Source organism: Mycteria americana, chromosome 12, assembly GCF_035582795.1.
Source record: "Mycteria americana isolate JAX WOST 10 ecotype Jacksonville Zoo and Gardens chromosome 12, USCA_MyAme_1.0, whole genome shotgun sequence".
Classification (NCBI taxonomy): domain Eukaryota; kingdom Metazoa; phylum Chordata; class Aves; order Ciconiiformes; family Ciconiidae; genus Mycteria; species Mycteria americana.
This window is the reverse complement of record NC_134376.1, coordinates 5,683,751-5,705,085: the sequence shown is the minus strand read 5'-3', so window position 1 is coordinate 5,705,085 and position 21,335 is coordinate 5,683,751. Positions and strand designations below refer to the sequence as shown.

General features: G+C 39.9%; 1 protein-coding gene across 2 annotated transcripts in view; it reads right to left on the bottom strand.

The window, feature by feature from the left end:
• GNA12 (G protein subunit alpha 12) overlaps nt 1–21,335 on the bottom strand; it is a 46,124-nt gene that overhangs the window by 18,877 nt on the left and 5,912 nt on the right. For both annotated transcript variants that reach the window (XM_075515473.1, XM_075515472.1), the window contains exon 2: nt 13,392–13,607. In XM_075515473.1, the coding sequence (XP_075371588.1) occupies nt 13,392–13,607 (216 nt within the window). The remainder of the gene's footprint in view (nt 1–13,391; nt 13,608–21,335) is intronic.

Sequence of the window (21,335 nt, the reverse complement as noted above, 5' to 3'; positions counted from 1 at the left end):
TCACTCATTACAAAGCTACTATCTTGAAGCTCTGGCTTATTAGAAATGACTTACCGTAGAGGAAAAAAGCCCACAAGTAATGTTGAAGTCTTACATCAAATGGAAAGCTTTATTTTCATGCACCCTCACATACATCTGCTTTATATAAATTAAGCACTATAAGCATCTGAAAACAAATCTAAAGATGAAATAAGCGATTTGAAGTAAGTGAATTAGATTCCATCCTTAAGGCCTCATCTACACGTGTAAATTAATCAAGCCACAGTGGAAACTACAGTGGGTTTAACAAAACTTCTACAAGCCATTGAGCAGACTAGCCTACAAAAAAAAAAATCCTAATTAAAGCCCCAGTCACATCCTACTGAACTGCAGAGGGGAAAACAGTCCAGCAACACGGACGGCCATCTGAACTCCTTGCAACCTAGAATGCATGTGCTGGACTGGGAAACAGACGACAGAAAAAAAGGATATAGTAGGTGGTTCTTTTGTCTCCTGCCCACATCTAACATCATTACTGATTCAGTTCTGTACTCTGACCAGACTGAAGCTAGATGGATCAAAGTCTTAAATATGCAGAATTCAGAGGTGGAATTAAATGGGAAAGAGTGCCATCAATAAACCACTATTTTTTCAGTTTGAGATTTTACTGAGTTTTCCAAAGTAGAATTAAGTGAATATCAAGGAAAGCAAGTCAAATTAAGAGGCTTTGGGGGTGGGGTGGAGAGCAGACCTTCTAAGGACAAACACCAACAGTTTGTTCAGGAGTAAAGCCAAGTGAAGCACAAGTCTGCCACAGTCTGAACTGCAGGAATCTGTGTTGTATACAGAGGAGACATTTGAAAGGTGTCAATAAATTACTTCTCGGAGCAACATGTTTTCCACTTTCTCAAACAGAAAATCTTGCATGATGTTTCCAAGAAGTTTTCCTCCCCTCCCCCAAATACTAAGTCAATAATAGAGCAAAACAGGTCTACTCCACAGAGCATTGCTGCAAACTAATGAGAAGGTGGAGACCATGCTGCCTTCTGCCTTTGTAATAGAAAGACTTCCCAGCTAGTGCAGGTTCAGAAAAAGGAGAAGCAGAGTGCTGAGCTAACCTTACTCTTCTCCTTTGAGAAGACAACTTAACAGCTCTGCTCCTTCCATTAGTGTTCAATTATCAGCTGGTCGGTTTGTGGCAGTATGGAACCTCGAGAGATTTTCTGGAACAGTACCATGTTCAGATGCATCCTTAAGTCAGCTAACCTATGAAAACCTCCACTGTTGCACAGCTATCATTTCAAATAAACTCAAAAGTCAAATACTGTGTTTCTTCCCTCCCTCTGCTCACCACCTCCTCCTCTACCCTCAATACCTGTGAAATTGAGCCTTGACTTTGAACAGTACGCAAACAGTTCAGATACTCTGATAACTTGGAACACAAACATTTTCAAAACTAAACAGCATCCTCGAGGTACAGGCATCTTATTTTAGCATCAGGAAAGATTTATGGAGGAAAGAAACCATTGCCTGGATGAAGGATCAGTAAGATAAAGACATTGCCATCATTCCTTGGCAAGCACCAGGTTAAGGTGACTCACGATCACTTGGGATGCGAGCTGCTTGTTCCTTCACCAACACCACAGCATGTCACTACCTCGGCTGTGCTTACAATCAGTCATAGGGTTGCACTCTGCCTCAGATGAGCTTCCCAATTTACAGCAGAGCTGCCAAAACCAGTTTTGCCAACATAAGCAAGAGCATAGTGCAAAGCAGAACTCCCTAAACCACCATTTCCTATTGCTCACCATGATTACTCTATCACAGAACTACAGCCCAAGTTAAGCTCTATCCTTGCATGACACATTGGGTACAACACTCAATGTTTTAAGGCAGAGCAGGCTTGTTAGGGAGACAGCAGGAGCAGGAAAAGATAACAGAAGAGAAGTAGGTTAAACAAAGTTACAATCTTTTCAAGAAGTCATTGCAAAAGGATCAAGATTTGGATAGCTAGCAAGAATACAACGTAGTCACCTGAGCAAGTTATTGCTACCTAACTATTCTATCTGCATTTTCCTTTTCAGTTTTCTGCCAGGTGCTGTCTTTTAAAGAACACAGGCTCATTAAACATAATTCACTGTCAGTGTGACGAGTTAAGAATAACTTCAAATATCTGTTCTCGTTTAAGCATAAAAATCCAGAAGATGTGCCAGTAAGACACCCCCCCCCCCAACATACCTAGTTTTTAATGTTTTGCTTATTTGTTCATCTGTGCTCATTACTTGTTCTCGATACTACATAGCTTAGTATAAACTAGGACATTCAGGAAAGCTTGAAAGCATTCATTACCCATTATCCTATTAAATTCAGTGGCCCCTTTGAAAAATCCGAGTCTTAACCTCTAACTGTTTTTCCTCAAGGGAACATTTTAGAGAATTTGGAAAGACACTGAGATCTCCCTCACTCGCTGTCCTGATTCTAGGTGGAGAGGGTAAGGTCCAGTACCAATATGAAAGAAAGCTGAATTACTACAGAGAACAAGCGAGGTGCAAAGGCTGACTTGTAAAACTGGAACTTTCTGAAGTGCATCGTCAGCACTGCTCTTCTGAGCACAGAGTGAGCCATGTCAGGGAGATGGGCTTAAAACCATTCACCTCTTCTTTTGCAGTGCCTTTTTTTTTTTCACCTAATTTCCTGAAACCAGCCATAGGGTCATAAAACTGCTAATATAGTGCACAGGAAGCAGCAGAAGTCCTCTCTTCTTTTACACAGCTACGCCAGTCCTTATTGGATGTTGAAGAAGTGCACATAGCTTTAATAATACAGCAAAGCCTTTGAAAACCTGTATCATGGGAATACAAATATAACAGTCTCCATTACAGCTATATCTTTGAGATTGAAGGGTTGAAACCAGTCTGACAAGTAGAGCCCTTCCACTAATCAATATTCTTTGATTGTTTTTAGACTTCAGATAAATAAACAGATAAATATTAACATGTATGTCTTTGCATAATGCAGATATTTTGTTCCAACTAGAATAAAAGTTTTAACCTATGCATATGTCATTACTTAATATATGAGCTTTCTCCTGCTTCCACCAAATTTCAGTGCACCTTTAAATGTACTTAACTTGCTCAGATTTCTGGAACACATTCTCATTACTGGGAATCTCTACTGAGATACTAGTTGCCAATTTTGAAGTCTCTTGAATTATTGAGATCCATTAGAAACTTTCTGAACATGGAAATTAAACAGCATAATCAAAAGCTAAAGGCTGCTCACTGGGTTAGATTTGTCTCTGCCCAGGACTTTCCTGCACACTAGAAAGGGATAAAGAGATTACTCCAGTGGTTTTTAGCTGCAGTTGGGTACTGGCTCAGACAGCCTGAACTGAAAGTTTCCTTCCTTGTTTCTCACAGCATGTGCCAGCATTTCTTGATGGGAATGCAAAGATTAATTACAGCTGTACTTGCTCTGAACAAATCCTTATATTCAATACAGTCCTGCAAGATTTAGAGTAGCACTAATTAGGGCTTAGAACAACAATTCTGCAAAGACAGACATACTGAGTATTTTTTCTAATTATTTTATGCATAATAAAATTAAAGCTTCTTTCCAGAAGCAGGGTGGCATTTATTCTCAAGAGTTGGGAGCCAAAAGGACTGTTCCAGTCTAAGAACATTAGATTTTGTGTTTTGGTGCTATTGCTGAACGTAAGACACCAAATTATAACTGCTACCACACGCATACAGAGAGAGGCAAGGATGAGTACAGTTATTTATTCTGTAAATCTTTTGGGACATCCAGACACTCCTCTAGTGGGCTCAAACACTAAAGATAAAGACAAAAAAGTTTGTTCTTAATAAAAAAAAATGAGTAAAAAGAAATCTTTTAACTAGAAAAATGGCAATCATTAGGCAAGATGCAAATTCTTGTAATGAATTTTCAACATGGGAGCTGTATCTATGAAGTTGTTTCTCTCATTCACCTTAACCACACCAAAAATACAGTCAAGATTTATTGGCATCCAAGGGCCAAAAGCAAAAACTCCTACAGGCAGCCTTACACAGCACCATAAAAATACAAGGCTTTTTAATCTACCTCCAAGAACCTAAAAGTTAGAAAGTAGGACCACACAAAGTCTGAATTTCAACCTTTTGGTATCCATAGACAGCAGGACATTAATGAAGTGCATTAATGCACTGTACATTTTACAGACTTTAGAGGTGATTTTGCCCTAAGTTTTTGATCTTTAAATGAAAAAAAAAAATGGAAAAATTGTAGCGTGCCAGGAACTCACTATACAGAGTACTAGAACAGCCAGTAGCACAGCTCTTTTTATTCAGCGTCCGACTCAGTTCCCATATGGTAGGCATATCAATTTCTTGTTATCCACTTATTTATTATGTATGATCTGCTCGTTACTTTCCAACTTATCCTCCCAATTCCATGCAGGCTACATTTCATCCAGCTGTTGCATTTTGTCATAACCTAAGGCCAGGAGCAATTCATGGCAGGAATCCTTTTATTTTTCCACAGAGCATTTAGTACAGAGGGCTTTAATCCTTGGTTGAGACTTCAGGTAGGTACTGTAACAGATTGCTATTCTCCAACACTTCTCCATTTGCACTGTTTTGAAAAAGTCACAATTCATGACCTTTCTGGTTCTTGTTATTTCTCTCCAATAGCAGAAAGTATTTAAGAACAGCTAATAACCATCTTACCCATCACACAGCTTTCTATGGATAGTTCTGCTTGAGAGAATGGCTTCTCTCATTGAGAAAAGATACTGCACAAGTGGATTTTGCTAGAATTCAGAATGATTTGCAGTGTAAAATGATTTATGACCTTTGATTCTCTAAATGGTTTTGAATCCAGCCTACTTTAAATGCAAGTTCTTCTCACCTCTTGCTCAGTTGCACTTAAAGCATAACAGAGATTATCAAGTGAAGCATTCCTTGGTGTAGGCGACAGACAACGCATTATGAAGGCATCCTCAACTCTGCCTCCTGCTCCAGCTTAGTCCTGAATTTGAATCTCAGTGACTGTCAAGACACACTAGTGCTGGTACAGCCAAACACCATGCTGCTCAAGGAGTTCTTCTGGTGGCAGCAGGCCCATTAACATATCTCATTTAAGCATTTATTTTTAGAATACTGCAAATATAATAGAAGACTGAGCATTTAACTTCTGTAGATGCAAACTGACAAACTATACAGTATTAGCCAATATCCACAGAATTTTGTGCAAAAGTTTCCAGCTGTGTTTTGCTTTATGTTACCGCTCAATTTTTAATAAAACCCAAACTATAACTCACTAACTCTCACCTCCTTTAACAAAATGCCACTTTTGTTTGAGAGTTCTTACTTGACACTTTGATCTGAAAAAAAATTTCCTATTTGGTCTTAGAGACAGGATTAGAAGCCAGGGACTCCAACTGCTAATCCTTCCAACTACAGACCAGCCACAATCCTTTGCAGTATTATACTTAAACAAGCAATTAACTTCTTTTGCTCTACAAAGATGAGTCAAACTCCATAACATGACCATAAACTTTTGAGGTCTTGGGATTAGAGGACAGAACTAGAACTAAGAATTTAAATCTGGACCTCTGGCACTTAATTGCCACAATACTGGCATAAAACCTTGCTTAGATATTTAACTGAAGAGAAACATCTCTAATTCACCCCGCTATATGAGTCCAGAGCAGGATATTATTCAAGCTGCATAGATGAAGTCTGCAAGTTAACACTCTTTTAAGTTAACATGACATCTTATGTCAGAATAAGCCACTGTTTCAGAATTATAAGCTGATTTTGTTATGTTAGAACAGACTATTACTGTTATTTTTATAAAAACAAACAAGTGGCAAATTTAAGGGAAGGCTTTGATTATATAGCACTATCATTCCTTAAGCATAATAGCTAAATTCAAACAGGCCTATTTACCATCCACAGCTTTACAATTAGCTTTTTTAAAAGATATAATTTTCATTTAACATTGTTAGATACAGATGTACCTGACTTTCAGCACTAACACTGCGTAATTACAAAATACCAAGGCTCAGCAACAGCAAACATGAGTTTCTGGTTTGTAGCACTACTGTCAATCCATTGTTTTTAAAAAAATGTTCTGGGTCAGAGTGGTATGTCCCATCCAGATCTAGAAAAGAAGAAAAATCCACATAACTTCCCCACCAATAATTTAGTTTCACAGGAGTTCTTCAAACTAGAAATACTCAAGCAAAGCTCAAAAGTAATTTGGCAGAGTTGCTGCCTAGTCCCAATTATATGTGTTAAATGGTAACAAGATTTCCCATGCTGGCACTTTGAACAGTGTGGCTATCTCCTTTGTACATGTCACCAGCATTGGTCAAGCCCCAATGGATTTCACTGATTAAATATGTGAGTTTCACAGCTCTGGGGGGGAAAAAAAAAAAAAAAATCATCCTTACAGAATAAGCAACATTCACAGCCTCTTGTGTAAGCTCATATTCAAACAGTAGTTTGCAAAAAGAAGAGCTCATTTTTGTGTTATAGCCAATTGTATAAGCTGGAGTTGATTTGACACTGGGTATTTCCTCAAGAGGAAGTGCCTTAGCAAGTGCATTATGTCAATACCAGGCGCAAGTACTCCTGCATTTCAGTACTGCGGCATATACGTTGAAAGAAGAGTACAACGCTTTGAAACATGCTTTTAAGGCTAACTCTACTCTGCCCTTACATCTTAAGGACAAATGATCAGTTCAAAACTTCTTATTTAATAGAGTTTTCTTGAAATCCTTGAAGAATTCTGACAAAATAGAGCCCACTCCTGTAGATTTCATTTAACATGCCACTTCAAAAGCCACTTACTCCTCATGTCAAGGTTAGTACTCTGCTTTGCTGCCCAACCTCTCAATTCACTGGGCTTATAGAGGCAGTCAAATGCTGCCACATAACCTCCATATGCTACAGCAGCTGGTATATAGCCTAACTCCTGATCATCTTACATTACTGCCATACCTAGTATTTCTGTACCAAAATAAAGCCATTTAAGCAGCTTTGTCCACTCTGTATCAAGAATTAGTGGGAATGACTAGTGCCTCACGTCCACACTGCCCAAAACACACAGCTGGCTGCCCGCAAGGCTTTGAAGCCATCAGCTCCTTGCATAAGGAGAATGCAGCAACAAAGCTATACTAATGCAAGGCGCAGGCTGTTCACTATGCAACATTTCCAGCACACTATCTGTTCTAGCAGGCATAATTTAACCACTTTGATTTATTTCAAGTGTCTGCTTAGAGGGAAAAAACCCACATAGTTAATTCATAGGGGAGTGACTCGTGTCCTATTACAAATATCCTATATTGGGTCTGCGTGGCAAGGTTTTGGTAGCAGGGAGGCTACAGGGGTGGCTTCTGCGAGAAGCTGCTAGAAGCTTTCCCTGTATCCAATAGAGCTAATGCCAGCCGGCGCCAAGATGGACCTGCCACTGGCCAAGGCTGAGGCCATCAGCAATGGCGGTAGCACCTCCGGAATAACATATTTAAGAAGGGGCTGGGGGGGAACTGTGCAACTGCAGCCAGAGAGAGGAATGAGAATATGAGCAAGGAACAACTCTGCAGACACCAAGGTCAGTGAAGAAGGAGGGGGAGGATGTGCTCCAGGTGCCGGAGCAGAGCTTCCCCTGCAGCCCCTGGTGAAGACCATGGTGAGGCAGGCTGTCCCCCTGCAGCCCATGGAGGTCCATGGTGGAGCAGATATCCACCTGCAGCCCATGGAGGTCCATGGTGGAGCAGATATCCACCTGCAGCCCATGGAGGACCCCATGCTGAAGCAGGTGGATGCCCAAAGGAGGCTGTGACCCCATCAGAAGCCCACGCTGGAGCAGGCTCCTGGCAGGAGCTGTGGACCCGTGGAGAGGGGAGCCCACGCTGGAGCAGGTTTTCTGGCAGGACTTGTGACCCCACAGGGGACCCACGCTGGAGCAGTTCATGAAAAACTGCAGCTTGTGGGAAGGACTCATGTTGGAGCAGTTCGTGGAGGACTGTCTCCCATGGGAGGGACCCCATGCTGGAGCAGGGGAAGAGTGTGAGGAGTCCTCCCCCTGAGGAGGAAGGAGCGGCAGAGACAACGTGTGATGAACTGACCACAACCCTATTTCCCATCCCCCTGCACCGCTGGCAGGGAGGAGGGAGAGAATTGGGACATGAAGTTGAGCCCAGGAAGAAGGGAGGGGTGGGGGGAAGGTGTTTTATGATTTAGTTTTTTATTTTCTCCTTACCCTACTCTGATTTGATTGGCAATAAATTAATTGATTGGTAATTAATTTTCCCCAAGTCAAGTCTGTTTTGCCTGGGACAGTAACTGGTGAATGATCTCTCTTTGTCCTTATCTCAACCCACGAGCCTTTCATCATATTTTCTCTCCCCTGTCCAGCTGAGGAGGGGAGTGATAGAGAGGCTTTGGTGGGCACCTGGCATCCAGCCAGGGTCAACCCACCACATATCCCCAATACCCCCACAGAATGGTGAATCGATATAAAAGAAATGGTCTTCAAAACATTTTCCAGAGTCTTCCCCCATCCAAGGCTTCAGAGGCTTTTAGTATTTGAAGTATTACTGGAAGTGTTCCATACAATTCCCTGTGCAGAGATGTAAAAATAGCTATGGACACAGTATTCAGTTTTTGTCTATATTTGCAAGCCCCTTACTTCCCTCTCAGGAACCACTACTTCCCATTAATGCTGATTTATTTTTTTTTTTAAAAAGGAGCTATTAAAGCATTAGAAATTCTTTCAACAGTGCAGTGGACATCAATAATAATACATCAATAATAACAATTAAATTTAAATTGATACTCTAGTGATGCATCATTAATATATTCTGTATATTAAGAATAACTGCATTAAAACAGATGCCTTTTGCAGCCTCCTTGGATGGCCATGCTCTTTTCTGTATCAAGAAGGGCGAGTATCTGTGAGCACAAGTCAGAAGCTGGTCTGGCTGCATGTGAATAACTCAGCACAGTTGCCTTAACTGCAAACAAGCTTTGGAGTTCAGAGTAAATAGCCCCATCAATCCTGAAGAGATGAGAATATGACTTGTACCACAGGAGAAGTTCAAGAGCTCTTGAAATACATAGTTACAGGCTAGAAAGACTTGGTATTTTGAAGGGAAGCAGCAAGAATCATTCAAATAGAGATACTGCTTTGACTAAGAGTAGTTAGGACAGAGATTTAAAAAAAACAAACCAAAACACAACATTGTGCGTGTTTAAAAAACTGTTAAAAAAATGGCAATTTTGCTTTAAAAACTGATGAAGCCAGATGATGGCCTTTGCAGATCTGCTCATTGTTAGCTTAAGCTCTGTAACAGTGCTAGTGTACAATAGATATATATTCTGACCATGACAAAAGTATCATTTTCTTGCCTGACAAGCCCCGTTTGTCCCATCTTTACCCACAATGACATGAAGCATGCCAGGCTGCAAGAAGCCAAAAAAGTAGCTAACCTCTCTTCAGATTTTGTTTGTTCTGGACACATTAAAACAAAAGTGAATGGCTTCTCACATTCTCCCCCTAGAGACCTGGGAGGAAGAAAAAACCAACAAAACAAAACCCACCTGACCAAAGCAATTCCTGTTGGCCTTAGTCTCCATGATTTATGACATAAAAAGAAACATCATTTACAGGTGCAAAAAAGCTTGCAGATTATTATACATGCACCTGAACTCCCAAATATAGCCAAATACTTGTTATTAGGCTAAAACTGAAGAAGCTTCCACCCTTTCAGCTACATCATAATTGAAGTCCCAAGGTCCCTTCATCGAGGAAGCCATCCCAAATAGAATTTGTCTCCACCTGCTGGCAATGAAGAATTAATTTGCCCAGTTGCCCAAACTACCACGGGCAACCTCAAAAGAACAAATGTTACAGGACATTGAGACACATGATAAATGTATTCCTTTGTAACATACAGACAGAAAACGGGGCAGGATAATGAGGGCAAGAGAGAAGAATCACATACTGATTACAAAGGAATTCCTATTCTAGTAGTTAAAAACGAGGACAGAGACGTGACAATGTAACCAAACATACAATGAAGCTTTTGTCCCCAAACTACTTGGCTTGCATACAAGGAACAGAGGAACTTGGGTCGGTGGGGACCAGCTGAGGCGGGGGAAGAGTGAGAGGCTGATGTTTGTGAAAAGAAAGTGAAATTGGTTAGTCTGCTTTAAGAAAGACAGTGAAGAAAAAAAAGCAAAAAAGCACTCTGCTATTGTAGAATCCACCCACTCACTTCTGAAAGGCTCAAAGACCCAGACAGGGATTTACAGCCAGCACTTCCAGGCACTGAATATGAAGCAGAAAACACTCAAATGCCCAGAGGCAGCTTCTGTGGTCCCAGAGAAGCAGCTTTCAGATTGTATGAGCTTATGGTCAGAGCCATTTTCTTTCAACAAGTTTGCTACTGCTGAGTCAGTCATTAAGCTTAGCATTACAGACCATAGAAGACACCTGTACACTGCAATTTTCAGCTCTAGTTAACCAGCCAACATGTTTTACTCTTTATTTTTAAACAAAGTCACACAGCTTCCTGGAGAAATATACAGAGTTCAAAAGCAGACCAATATAATCCTACAGCTTAGGAACCAAAATAACAACAATAATAAAAAAAGAGCTGGTGTTCAGTTGACTATAAGACCAGGGTGAAGAAAATGCACATGCTGAACAACGTTATTATTTGAAACATTGTCGAGAAGCATTCAGGAAGATCATAGTAATGTAAATCTTCAAAATTTTGGTGATGATTTTAAAACTATTATAAATATAAGAAATTCAGTTCAAACCAAGCATATTCCATTTAATAGCTCACTTATACTACATAAGAAAGGGAGTGCTGATGCAGAGGTTTTCTTTAGCCTTCGTTAAAATCAGTTCAGAAAAGATTTATTTTCTCAGAGTCCACTATATCTGGCTTCTATTTATTTACATGAGTCTATATCCAGCAAGGGTTTAAACTAAATGAAGGTATGGGTTTATACACATCATACAAATTATAAATAAGGCATCTCCTTAAACCACCTGCTTTCTTTAAAAAGTTACACAGTTTTAAACTTTTTTTTTTAAAGGAATGGTACTGCTACTAATCCCCATGTATTCAGGGAATCAGACTTTTGCTGAACCTAGAAGCGAGGCATGGAAACTTGTTCAAGTTATTAAGGTCCTAATTTGTCCAGTGATCAATCCAGAAGTAGTGTTCTCAAGGATACAAATGCTATTACATTTAAAAAACTTTTATGCAGTAAGTGCTTTTTATTTACAATTGAGGTACTTTATAACCTCCTGGTGATGCAGCCTGCACAGTAAAATAATAACACCCAGGATTTTAAAGTTGTTACTGCCACAGATGCATGCAGTGGGACTGAGTTACACAGTATTTTTGCAGTACACCATATTGTTGCACTGTTGACAAGTTAACAGTTTTGATCCCGCAGCAGTTCCAGTTGATCCAGTAACATTAAACAGGTTATATGAACACCATCCAAAAAGATGCACGATAGAACTATACCATGATGTTGACAATGACAGCGTATTAAATGATCACTTGCGTGCCTGGATGCTTGGTTTTCATGGGGCTTTTTTATTTTTTGGTATTTCCTGTTTAATCCTCAAAGCCAGAGAATGCAGAGGTAGGCCTGCTAGTCTTGGAATGCTATTTATTCAACAAACTGGACTTCTTTTTTCCAGTTTGATGCAATTTTATTGCTAACCAGTACAGGAATGAACCTCCCACATGATCCCAATCTGAACCTCCCCTTAAAAACAAAACCCATGCTTCGTCATAGCATTTCCCAGAAAAAAAATTCTTAACAGGCTGGTGATGCAAATACTGCTTATTATACTGGATTCTTAGTAGTTGTCTCATGTTAAATTCAAGTTCCCTGTGGCATGAACCATCTTTTTATTCCACGTCTGAACAGTGCTCAGAACAGCAAAGTCTTAGTCTCTGTCTACAGACACTAGGAATTATGGAATAATTAATCTACCTTCTCTCCCCCCTGCACACACCACACCCACCCCCCCCCCCCCAGTGGTGTAACATGGAAATTGTTACATTTTTAGCCTAAGGAAATGAGGTTTATACAATCACCCTGTGACAATTTTACCTAGTCATTTTATTTATTCTTTTGCCATTTACCATTCTCAAGATACTTCAGAGATGGATTTCAAAAATATGCAACAAGACTCAAAAAGGCATCATCTTAGTGGAGACAGATAAGCACCTAAGGGCTGCAACATGAGTTTAACTACAGCATTAGACACTGGAGAACCCATGCAGAGGAGTAGCATGAGGAAACAAACTACAAGAATTTCACTGCTGAATTTCTCTAGTTTTTCTGTAGCTATATCGACTTCCTCTGTAAGAGTCTAAGGGAGACTATACAAAGCTATGTTTCTATCCTCTACCTAATTCCTCTAATTAAACATTGATAGCATATCCAGGCATGAAGGATTTCACCTTTAACTGCCCCCCCCCCCCCTTTTTTTTTTTTTTAGAAAAGCTGAATGAAGTTTCGGGGCAGAACACCTGAAACAAAGAATTCTACCTGCACATTAAAGCATAATTAATGTCAAAATCATAAAGGTACATTTATTAGAACAATTAGGATATCATCCCATATCATCTTCCAAGAACTAGTAACAGTGATACTAAGGTGCATGGAATCAGTACCTTGTTTCACTGAACAGAGAAGAAAGAGAGAAAAAAGCATGCCCATCTTGTACATAGGAAGAAAAAGGACTGGATTATGAGCAGCTGTCAGAAACATATTCTGTACCAGAAGTGCAGCTATTTTGGCACAAGAGCATGAAAATATAATAACAAGAAAGCAAGGAAGATAGCACATTTTTAAGCTCACTGTCATCTTTCAGTTGCTTATCCAAGTTTCACTTGCAGACGTCAGGATGAAAAGAAACAGTCAAATAGCAGCAGCCGGAATGGGTGTTGCATTCACTTCAAAAGATCTGCATGCAGGAATAGTTTGCCAGTATCAATATAGTGCAAGCTGGCAGGACTGGAAAGTTACAAATTAAGTGTGCCTTCATCAGTGACCTACTATGAACAGACCTACTGAGTTGCTAAAATATTTTTAGTTCAACCAATTCCTGCCTTTTTTGGTTCCTCTTGCTCTTCCAGTTTATCCAGTCATGTGCACTTTTCCACTCCCTCTTTCTGCCATGCAGTTTTTCAAGTTTGGCTCTAATTACCATTTGTTTCTGATGCTGAAGTGCTCAGATTTACAGCATTACTACAAACAGCTCATATGATGGCTAAATCTTGCATGTAGCAAGCAATCTTTCAACTGACGAGAGATTTATAAAGCAGGGAACTTTTTTCCTCCCACCACAAAGATGGATGTACTCACCAGCTGATATTCGCTCCGACGGCTGAAGGCTTCCTTGATTCCCGAATCCCTCCACAGCGCGCCCAGTGCAGGTACATACAGCTGGAAGGTGGCAGGCTCTATGGGCATTCCAGCTTTGTTTTCAAAAGCCATCAAAAACATTCCATGCTTCTCATTCTCGGTGTACTGCCAAGGGATCCCCAGTTTGTCCCGTGCATCAACCAGAACCCTGCAGCCCTGAAGAATGATTCAGATAAGAAAGTCAGTGATAAAGATTAAAGTGTAAAAGAAGGACTCAGAGGTACTTGAAGGTTTTTTTTTTTTTTTGACACTATTCTGGTGAGACTGAACTCAGGAGAGAATCATAAACATTCTTTATTGCAACATCTCCAACAGAAATAAGATAGAAGGAGCTTACTTGTGTAAGCAACTTAGCCACAACGTATCTCTCCAGGTGGAAAAACATACCAGCAGCAACAGCCAGTTGCAACAAGCAATACTACCAACAGATAATAAAAGTAAACATCAAATGCATAGGAAAAGTTTCTGGGAACTAATGTATGCTCCCCATAACTGTAGTTTTAAAAGTAACACCATGCCTGAAACCGTATTCATCCATCTCTTTCTTTCCATTTGGGTTTTAGATACCAAAGAGGACATACTTGATTTCCTAATGCTTGAGAAAGCTAAGAGCATTAAAAAATATTGTTGAAAGAACATACTGTATATTCTGGTGAAGCAAAATATAGTCAGCATCCAAAATCATGGAAACTTTGTAACTACCAGTGCTGTATGTATCCACCAACAATTCTGACACGATCTACTTGGATGCTATACAACACAGCTATCCAACTTTATAGAGATTTCTTGAAAATTTGCTGTAAATGAGCATCTTCCGTCGAGACACTTTCATCCAAATGGTTACCTCCAGTAGGAAAGCCCAGTGGTAAGAGGACTGAAGACATCGCATAGATTTCAAGCTACTAGGCTCAGTAAAGCAGGTGCAGTTTTCCATCAGCATCAGCTTACTTTTGGAACTTGCCACATTAACTAAAAGTCATGACAAGTAGGTTTTGGTACTCTAATTGTGGAAAAAAAATCTGGAAGGAAAGCGATCTAATTCTCAAATTTAACTCAGGATTACTGAGATGGCTTAATTTCACATTTTGCAGTTTTTATGGAAACTTAATTTCTTATTCATGGCAACAAGCCAAACACGAGGTTAAGTAACTTTGAAACTTCCATCTTGAATCTAACTACACCTATACTAAATAGCTTCAGATGGCCAATAGTTATTTCTCAATAGTAAGCACCATTTTAGTAATGGATGGATCTGTTAATGGTGGCTTAGCATCTCAAGTACCATCTAATTCACAAGTAAAATATGTAGGTTATATTAAACTACTTTTCTCATTGTGCTGATCTTTTGGTTTTACAGTTTATGAAAATAAAATAAAAAAATTGAAATTCTGTTTCCACAGCTATTCACATGAACCTCCACGTTATCGGAGTGATTTTTTTTGCATACAGCAAAAAATTGCAGCATCAAGACTGCACATATGTTTTCTTAACACTTGAACCTCTCACCTTTCCAGTCCTTTAACAGCACCACACAAGAACAGTAACTTTCCCAATGGAAATTAAGATTGGAGAGGGAAGTGAGAAGCAACTTAGCATGAGTGTCACAGAATAGCAACTCAAAGCAAAGCATTGCAGTTGTCACTATGCAACAGTGATCCTGAAGTGCAGTTTCCCAAAAATGTAAATATTTATGATTCTCTAGTGATTGTTACTTTATTTTTATAAAGTAGAGAATATATCTCCACAAAACCATGAAAAGACTAAAATTGAATATATTTACAAACTGCTGCTTTAAATTCCAGACATAACTATTTAGTAACTGTCATACAGACCAAAAGCCAACTCTCATTCCTAGTTACACAGTTTATCCCTTTTTTAACAGAATTCTTTAGATCTACGTTATTTGAATGGTGTCAACAAATGTAAGCATGAAGAAGAAAAACCACTTAGAAGTTTCTGTCTCTGAATTGCAGATGCCTGCACCACATCTCTCGACCTTAGACACTTTTGCAAACCCATCACTTGCACAGAACACCATCCCAGCTGCAAGTCAAAGCCAGTGCCAGCTCCCCACTACCTCCAGTCGAGAATTTCGAGATTTTTCCAAAGCATTGTGCTAACCGAGACTGGTGGGACACCGCTATTTCTAGGTATTTAATGCCAGGTTTATTTCTGTTCAGTAAGAAGTGGTGTTCATGAACAGAAACGGTTAATCAGCACTCTGTGCCGGCCAGCGATCACCATCTCCCCACGCCTCGGGCCCTGCAGAGCTCCCAGCCCACACAGGCCAGCTCTGACCTTTCACCTGCTTTGGCTCCAGCTCTCTGCAACCATCTCCCCCAGCCGCTCAGCTCCGGCTTTTGGCTTTTCTGTCTTACAACTCTCGGACTGATTTAACCCTTACCCATCTCACAGCTACCGCAGTCCCTTCAGAACGTCTCAAAGGAACGACAGCAAGATTGCATAATTCCTGTTCGGATAAAGCAGTAGTGGGACCTCGGTCTCGGTGCATTTCCCCACACTGTCGCTCTGCCTTTCCCTGCTCCCACTGGAGATATGGAGGATCTCGAGAGACTGTTGTTAAGGAAAGTTTCATCATTTGTTTGGAGAAAACCACAGAACAGTTTCAATCCAGGGCATAGAGAATACTCCAGTCCCAGAATAGTCACTTATCTGCTGGCTGCTGCTCACTGGAAATGCAGGTTTGAATCTCCCTGGGGCAAGAGAGGGAACTAAGCTTAGACCTCACCTCACAGACCCTATGCAAGTGCATTAGCTACCATTAGGTTACATATGGGGAGCGCATAGCATCAGCACCGTCCTCTGACTGTTTGAGAGATAGAAATGGTTACCACCAAATCACACACAGAGCCCGACCTGGGACAAAGTGGCAGATTCAGAGGTAGGTACATCAGCATTAGCACTGACAGAACAGAGATGTATATGGACACACACAGAAGGTGAATTTTAAACACTGAATGAAGAACACAAAAAATAGGAGACAGGTTAGCAGGAATGCTGTCCTATGCACATCTACAGGAACAGCACCTCTCGAAATCAGAATTTGTAGAACACACCAGCTTTGAGATATACACCCAAAATGCATCAGGAGTAAAAGCTGTCCATAAAGAGCAAAACAGACAATGTTTCTCCCCCCCAGCTCTTAGCAGTTAAAAGTATTTGTGACTCAGCGAGATCCCCAGTAAAGTGAATCTAAACCTAACATTTCTCCGACTCTGCAAAACAGTTCTATAAATGCTACAAGCAGATGTCAGAAAGATGAGGAGAAACAGAGAAATTGCCAAATTTAGATCCCATGTATTGCTATTCTCACATTTCAGAGTTACTGGTAATGCTATTTTTTGCCGCCACAAGGAGCATTTGATAATCCTTGCCCCATTAATCTGCAGTACAAGTCACCATAGGAAAGGTTCCCTCTTTCTGGAAACACATTCAGAACATTTTCCATACCTCTTTCCTCCAAAAAGACCATCACGGGAGATAGCCAGAGAGTCACTTTTATCTGTAGGTAAAACTGCTTAAAAAGTTTATACGTACTGTTGATGCCCAGCTGTAAAGATTGCATTTAGAAGATTAAATTTAGTTAAAATTCCTAGAATTTTCACTTCTTATAGAATGAACAGAATAGTTTAATATACTTAACAATAAAGTATATTTATCAAAACTGAATTTGGACTCTGACACCATTGGTACAAATAAGAAAAAAAACCCCAAGTCTTATTGCATGTACAACACTCCCTCTCAAGCTCTCACAACAAAGGTAACACCAGACTATTTTCATTTTCATTGCAGTGCTCATTTCACAGTAAACCTTCCCAACACTGCTATACAGACTTTCTGATTTTCTACTACTAGAGAAAATGTCAATTCACTCTTTCATTCAGAAGACTGAATATTGCCAATTATCGTTCTGTTTTCAAATCTGGAATATGAAAAAAATGTGGCAACAACTTTTGATACGAAATAAACTTCTGAACAGTTCAACTGATCTAAAGCTTTTGTGCTGCAATCAAAGCAGGATGCAGAATAAGCACAGGTGGAAAGAATTAAAACTCACAGATAAGGATAGTGTCAGGCATTAGAAAATGGCAAAATAGCAGCAAAGCAGAAGCACCAGCTAGGGAGGAAAAATAGGAACTTCTCTGTTCCATTACTTTCCTACATTTTTCAACATGAATTCTAAATTTTCAATATGAATTTTCAACATATTCAAGTCACTATATAAATCCCTGGCATGCACAAAACCTGAATGGAGATAGGGTAGAACAAGAAAAGGTGTAACAGGAGTGTGACATGCGATCTAACTCATGAAGTATTGTACCTTACACAGAAGAAAACACTAAACAGATCTGGAAATCCACAGCTTCGAAAAAACATGACTAAGGCATGATGTATCAGAAGCCTACAGAAATTACAAACCACTTGGAGAAAGGAAGTAGAAAAAGACTATTCTTTCCCCACCCCTTGCTACACAAGTACAAGTGGTACAGCAACACAGATATCAAACAAGGTTAAACTAAAATAAAGGTTTTTCCTATACACCCCCAGTGAGACAAACTCATTTACATAGGATGCTGGCCAAAAGTATAAATGGACTCAAAAAGCAATCAAGACAAATTGATGGAAGAAAGGTCCAAAAAGGACTATTCGATTACATTCCAGATGCAACTCCTGGCTCAAGAAGTTTCCAAAATCCAAGGCTGCCAACAACTGGAAGAGTATACCAAAGGATCACATTGCTCTATTCCTGTACCCATTTTTGGGCTGGTTTGTTTTTTTTTTGTTGGTTTTTTTTTTTTGGTTTTTTTTTTTTTCATGTCAGAGACAAAGTGCTAGATCCTTGGCCTGACAGAGCACAGCTGTTAAGCACTACGCAGAACGTTTGCTACTCACCAGCAGTATGAAGGTTTTACAAGCATTTGCACAAATGCTCATTACTAGCACTGGCTCAAATATATTTTTTCTCCTCTACTTCTGAAAGCATTCTAGCTTTGAAAAATATCCAGGTTGTCTTGTACTTTTAAATAATAATTAAATTATTTTGTGGGAATTATTAGAAAGGTTAATGTCACTTGAAGCCAGTGATGCTTGCCAATACACGAAAAGAAGTGTTGCAGTATTTAAAGAGCAGCTTGATTTAAGAATATCTTACATCAGTAGTTATACTACTACATAAAACGCAACATTCACATTTTAAATTATTCACATACTCCAGAACCTGAAGGATTTGTTATCCTAAAAATCCCACACCTTTCACCAGCTGGACCAACTCAGAGGCTGAGAGAACACACCACAGTTAAGCACCAAAGGCATAAAGGAAACAATAGGTTTGGGGGGGGCACTCGCTCATAAGCAAGGGCAGGTTCTTCCATGTGCAAGCCAACAGTCAAGTGATCAAAAGATTTGATTATTCTAGCCAAGTGTCTAGAGAGAACTTGCAAATCTACTTAGAATTTGTATACAAATAGAGAAGTCTCCTACAGTGCATTTTCTCAAAATAATTTTAAGGAACTACTACAGGTATGAGATCACAGATGACAGAGTAACCGTTACACATGAAATACTGCAGCAGCTACTTTTTAAGCTTTTACCATTAATACACTGCTCAACCTCATCCCAAAGCCCTAGATCTCCAGCATCTATATCACTTATGGAAACTGTTGTTGTGAGAGAAGTGCTGAGCACTGCCAAATACTTGATTAGGGGACTCCAAGTCACAGCTAATAGGCAATACTGTCTTATCCTATGGCTGTAAACCAACATGAACATTGCAGGCAACAGAGAGATTCAAACGTGTTTCCTACTGTGGTTTTCCTCATCATTGTTGACAAGGAACTGGCAAAATCTGGGGATCACCATTCACAGAGACCAACGTAAATGCCAAAATGAGCGCTCCCACCTTGGCAAGGTATTTCTAATATACCCTTTGAGCCAGTGGAACAGTACAAAGCGACGCAGCTATATGAACACAGGTCCAGCTGGACCGGCAAGTCTAACTGTACCAAAAAACTGCAACAGCTCCATGATCGCTGGTGCCAATACAAGAGAGAGAAAGCTGAATCACACAGCCATAGATGGGACTGGACTTTTCAGCAGCAATGCTTACTGGCAAGTAAAGAAAGATGATAAAATGTAACCTACTCGTATTTTTAGAAAACATCTCTTAACCTTCTAAAAAGACATTTTCAAATACAATTTTTAAAAATAAAGTTGTCAGTGTTTGCAAATAATCACATGCACTTCTTTTAAATTGCTGTCTGGAACGCTGGGAAGAAGGTGATCTACTACTAATAAAGTCATAGCAAGACAATCAGACTTTTACAGCACGCTATCGTAAAAGCATTAACGGTGTTTTTATTTGATCTATGTCCTTGGAACATTATAGCCAAGCAGCAGCCAAGAACCCAATGTCATTATGGATAAGGTTTCATATTACAGAGCAGTCAGTCTAACAACGAGGTACCATCAAAAGGGGCATCTTTTCTGGTAGGGTAGTTCCACCCTCTCCTGCTTGATAGGTTTGTCATTTGTCTGAGCCCACAAGCCAATCCAGTGAGCAAACATCACCAAAAACCTAGTCATTTATATCACCAAAAACCCGCCACCTATATTAGTTTGCTGTAAGGTGAGACAGACACAAGGGTAGGGGTGGGAGCAGCACCAGTTAGCCCAGTTAGACAATGAAAAGGCTCACCAGTTATGCGTGTATTTTCACCATTCACATATTCCAGTACCACCCAGTTGAGAGCAGGGTAAACAGTAAAGATGACCTACCTTCCAGCCCAACATACAAATAAAAAATGGGAACAAAGGGGAAGTGTCATTTACTTAGTCCACAGGAACACAAACATTAAGAAACATTTGGATTAGCCACTGAATCTCTGAATTGGGAGCAGCAGTGATGTCTGCTTGTCTGGAAACTCTGAAAAGCGTCCTTGTCTTTGACTGAACCCAGCAAAATGACGATAAATGCAGCAGAAGAAAAATACTCTCACTGCAAGCTTTACTTGCAACTAGACACAAAGTAGAGAGATGGTGACAACTGGTGCAGGACCTTAAAAAAGTTCCAAGTTAATGCTTTCAGAATTACATTACCAGGTTTCTCCTTTTCCTGAGACCATCACACTAACATCTAGTTCATAATTAGTTCATGCTTTCAATGGAGCAGAAGCAGCATCAGCAGTTCCAGAACTATCCCCATCAGGTTTTGCAAGACCCTGTCATGCTGCCCTCAAATACACTGCCACAGTACCCAGCAGATGTGCTTAGACAGAAGGGAAGGGCAGAGAGGGAGGGACCTTCAACGCTAGGATAAGACCAGATCCTCACCCCCATGAGGGTGAAAGAAACCCATGCAAGTGAAGGAAACCCATTTGGAAACTCTACAGCCTCTGATTCCTTCTAGCTTTTTCTCTTGTTGTAATTTGTATTGAACTTAGTTTTTCAAACAATGTGTACTAGTTTGCCCTTGCTCCAAAGTTTTCTTGTAAACACTGTTAGTAGCACAATTTGCTAATTTTTTTGCCAATACTGTTTCCAAGTTAATTATAAAAATATATGCATACTCAACCAACTGAATATAATGTAAGCTCCCAAATTTAGTCACTCAAGTGACTAAACTTTTGTCTGGAAAACATCAAAGTATGTGCCTACAGTCTCCAGGGACTAACACATGTTCTGCAATACTAATGACTACATCACAAGAGCATTGTAGGCTCTATTTTGGAAAAACAATGAATATTTATCACTTACTATTGACCATTACTCCTTTTCCACTATCCAGCATGATGAAGACAGATTGCTCTCTCCTAGCCCAAGAGACACCCCAAATGCAAAGAGACCACCAGAGCTGACAGAATTTAT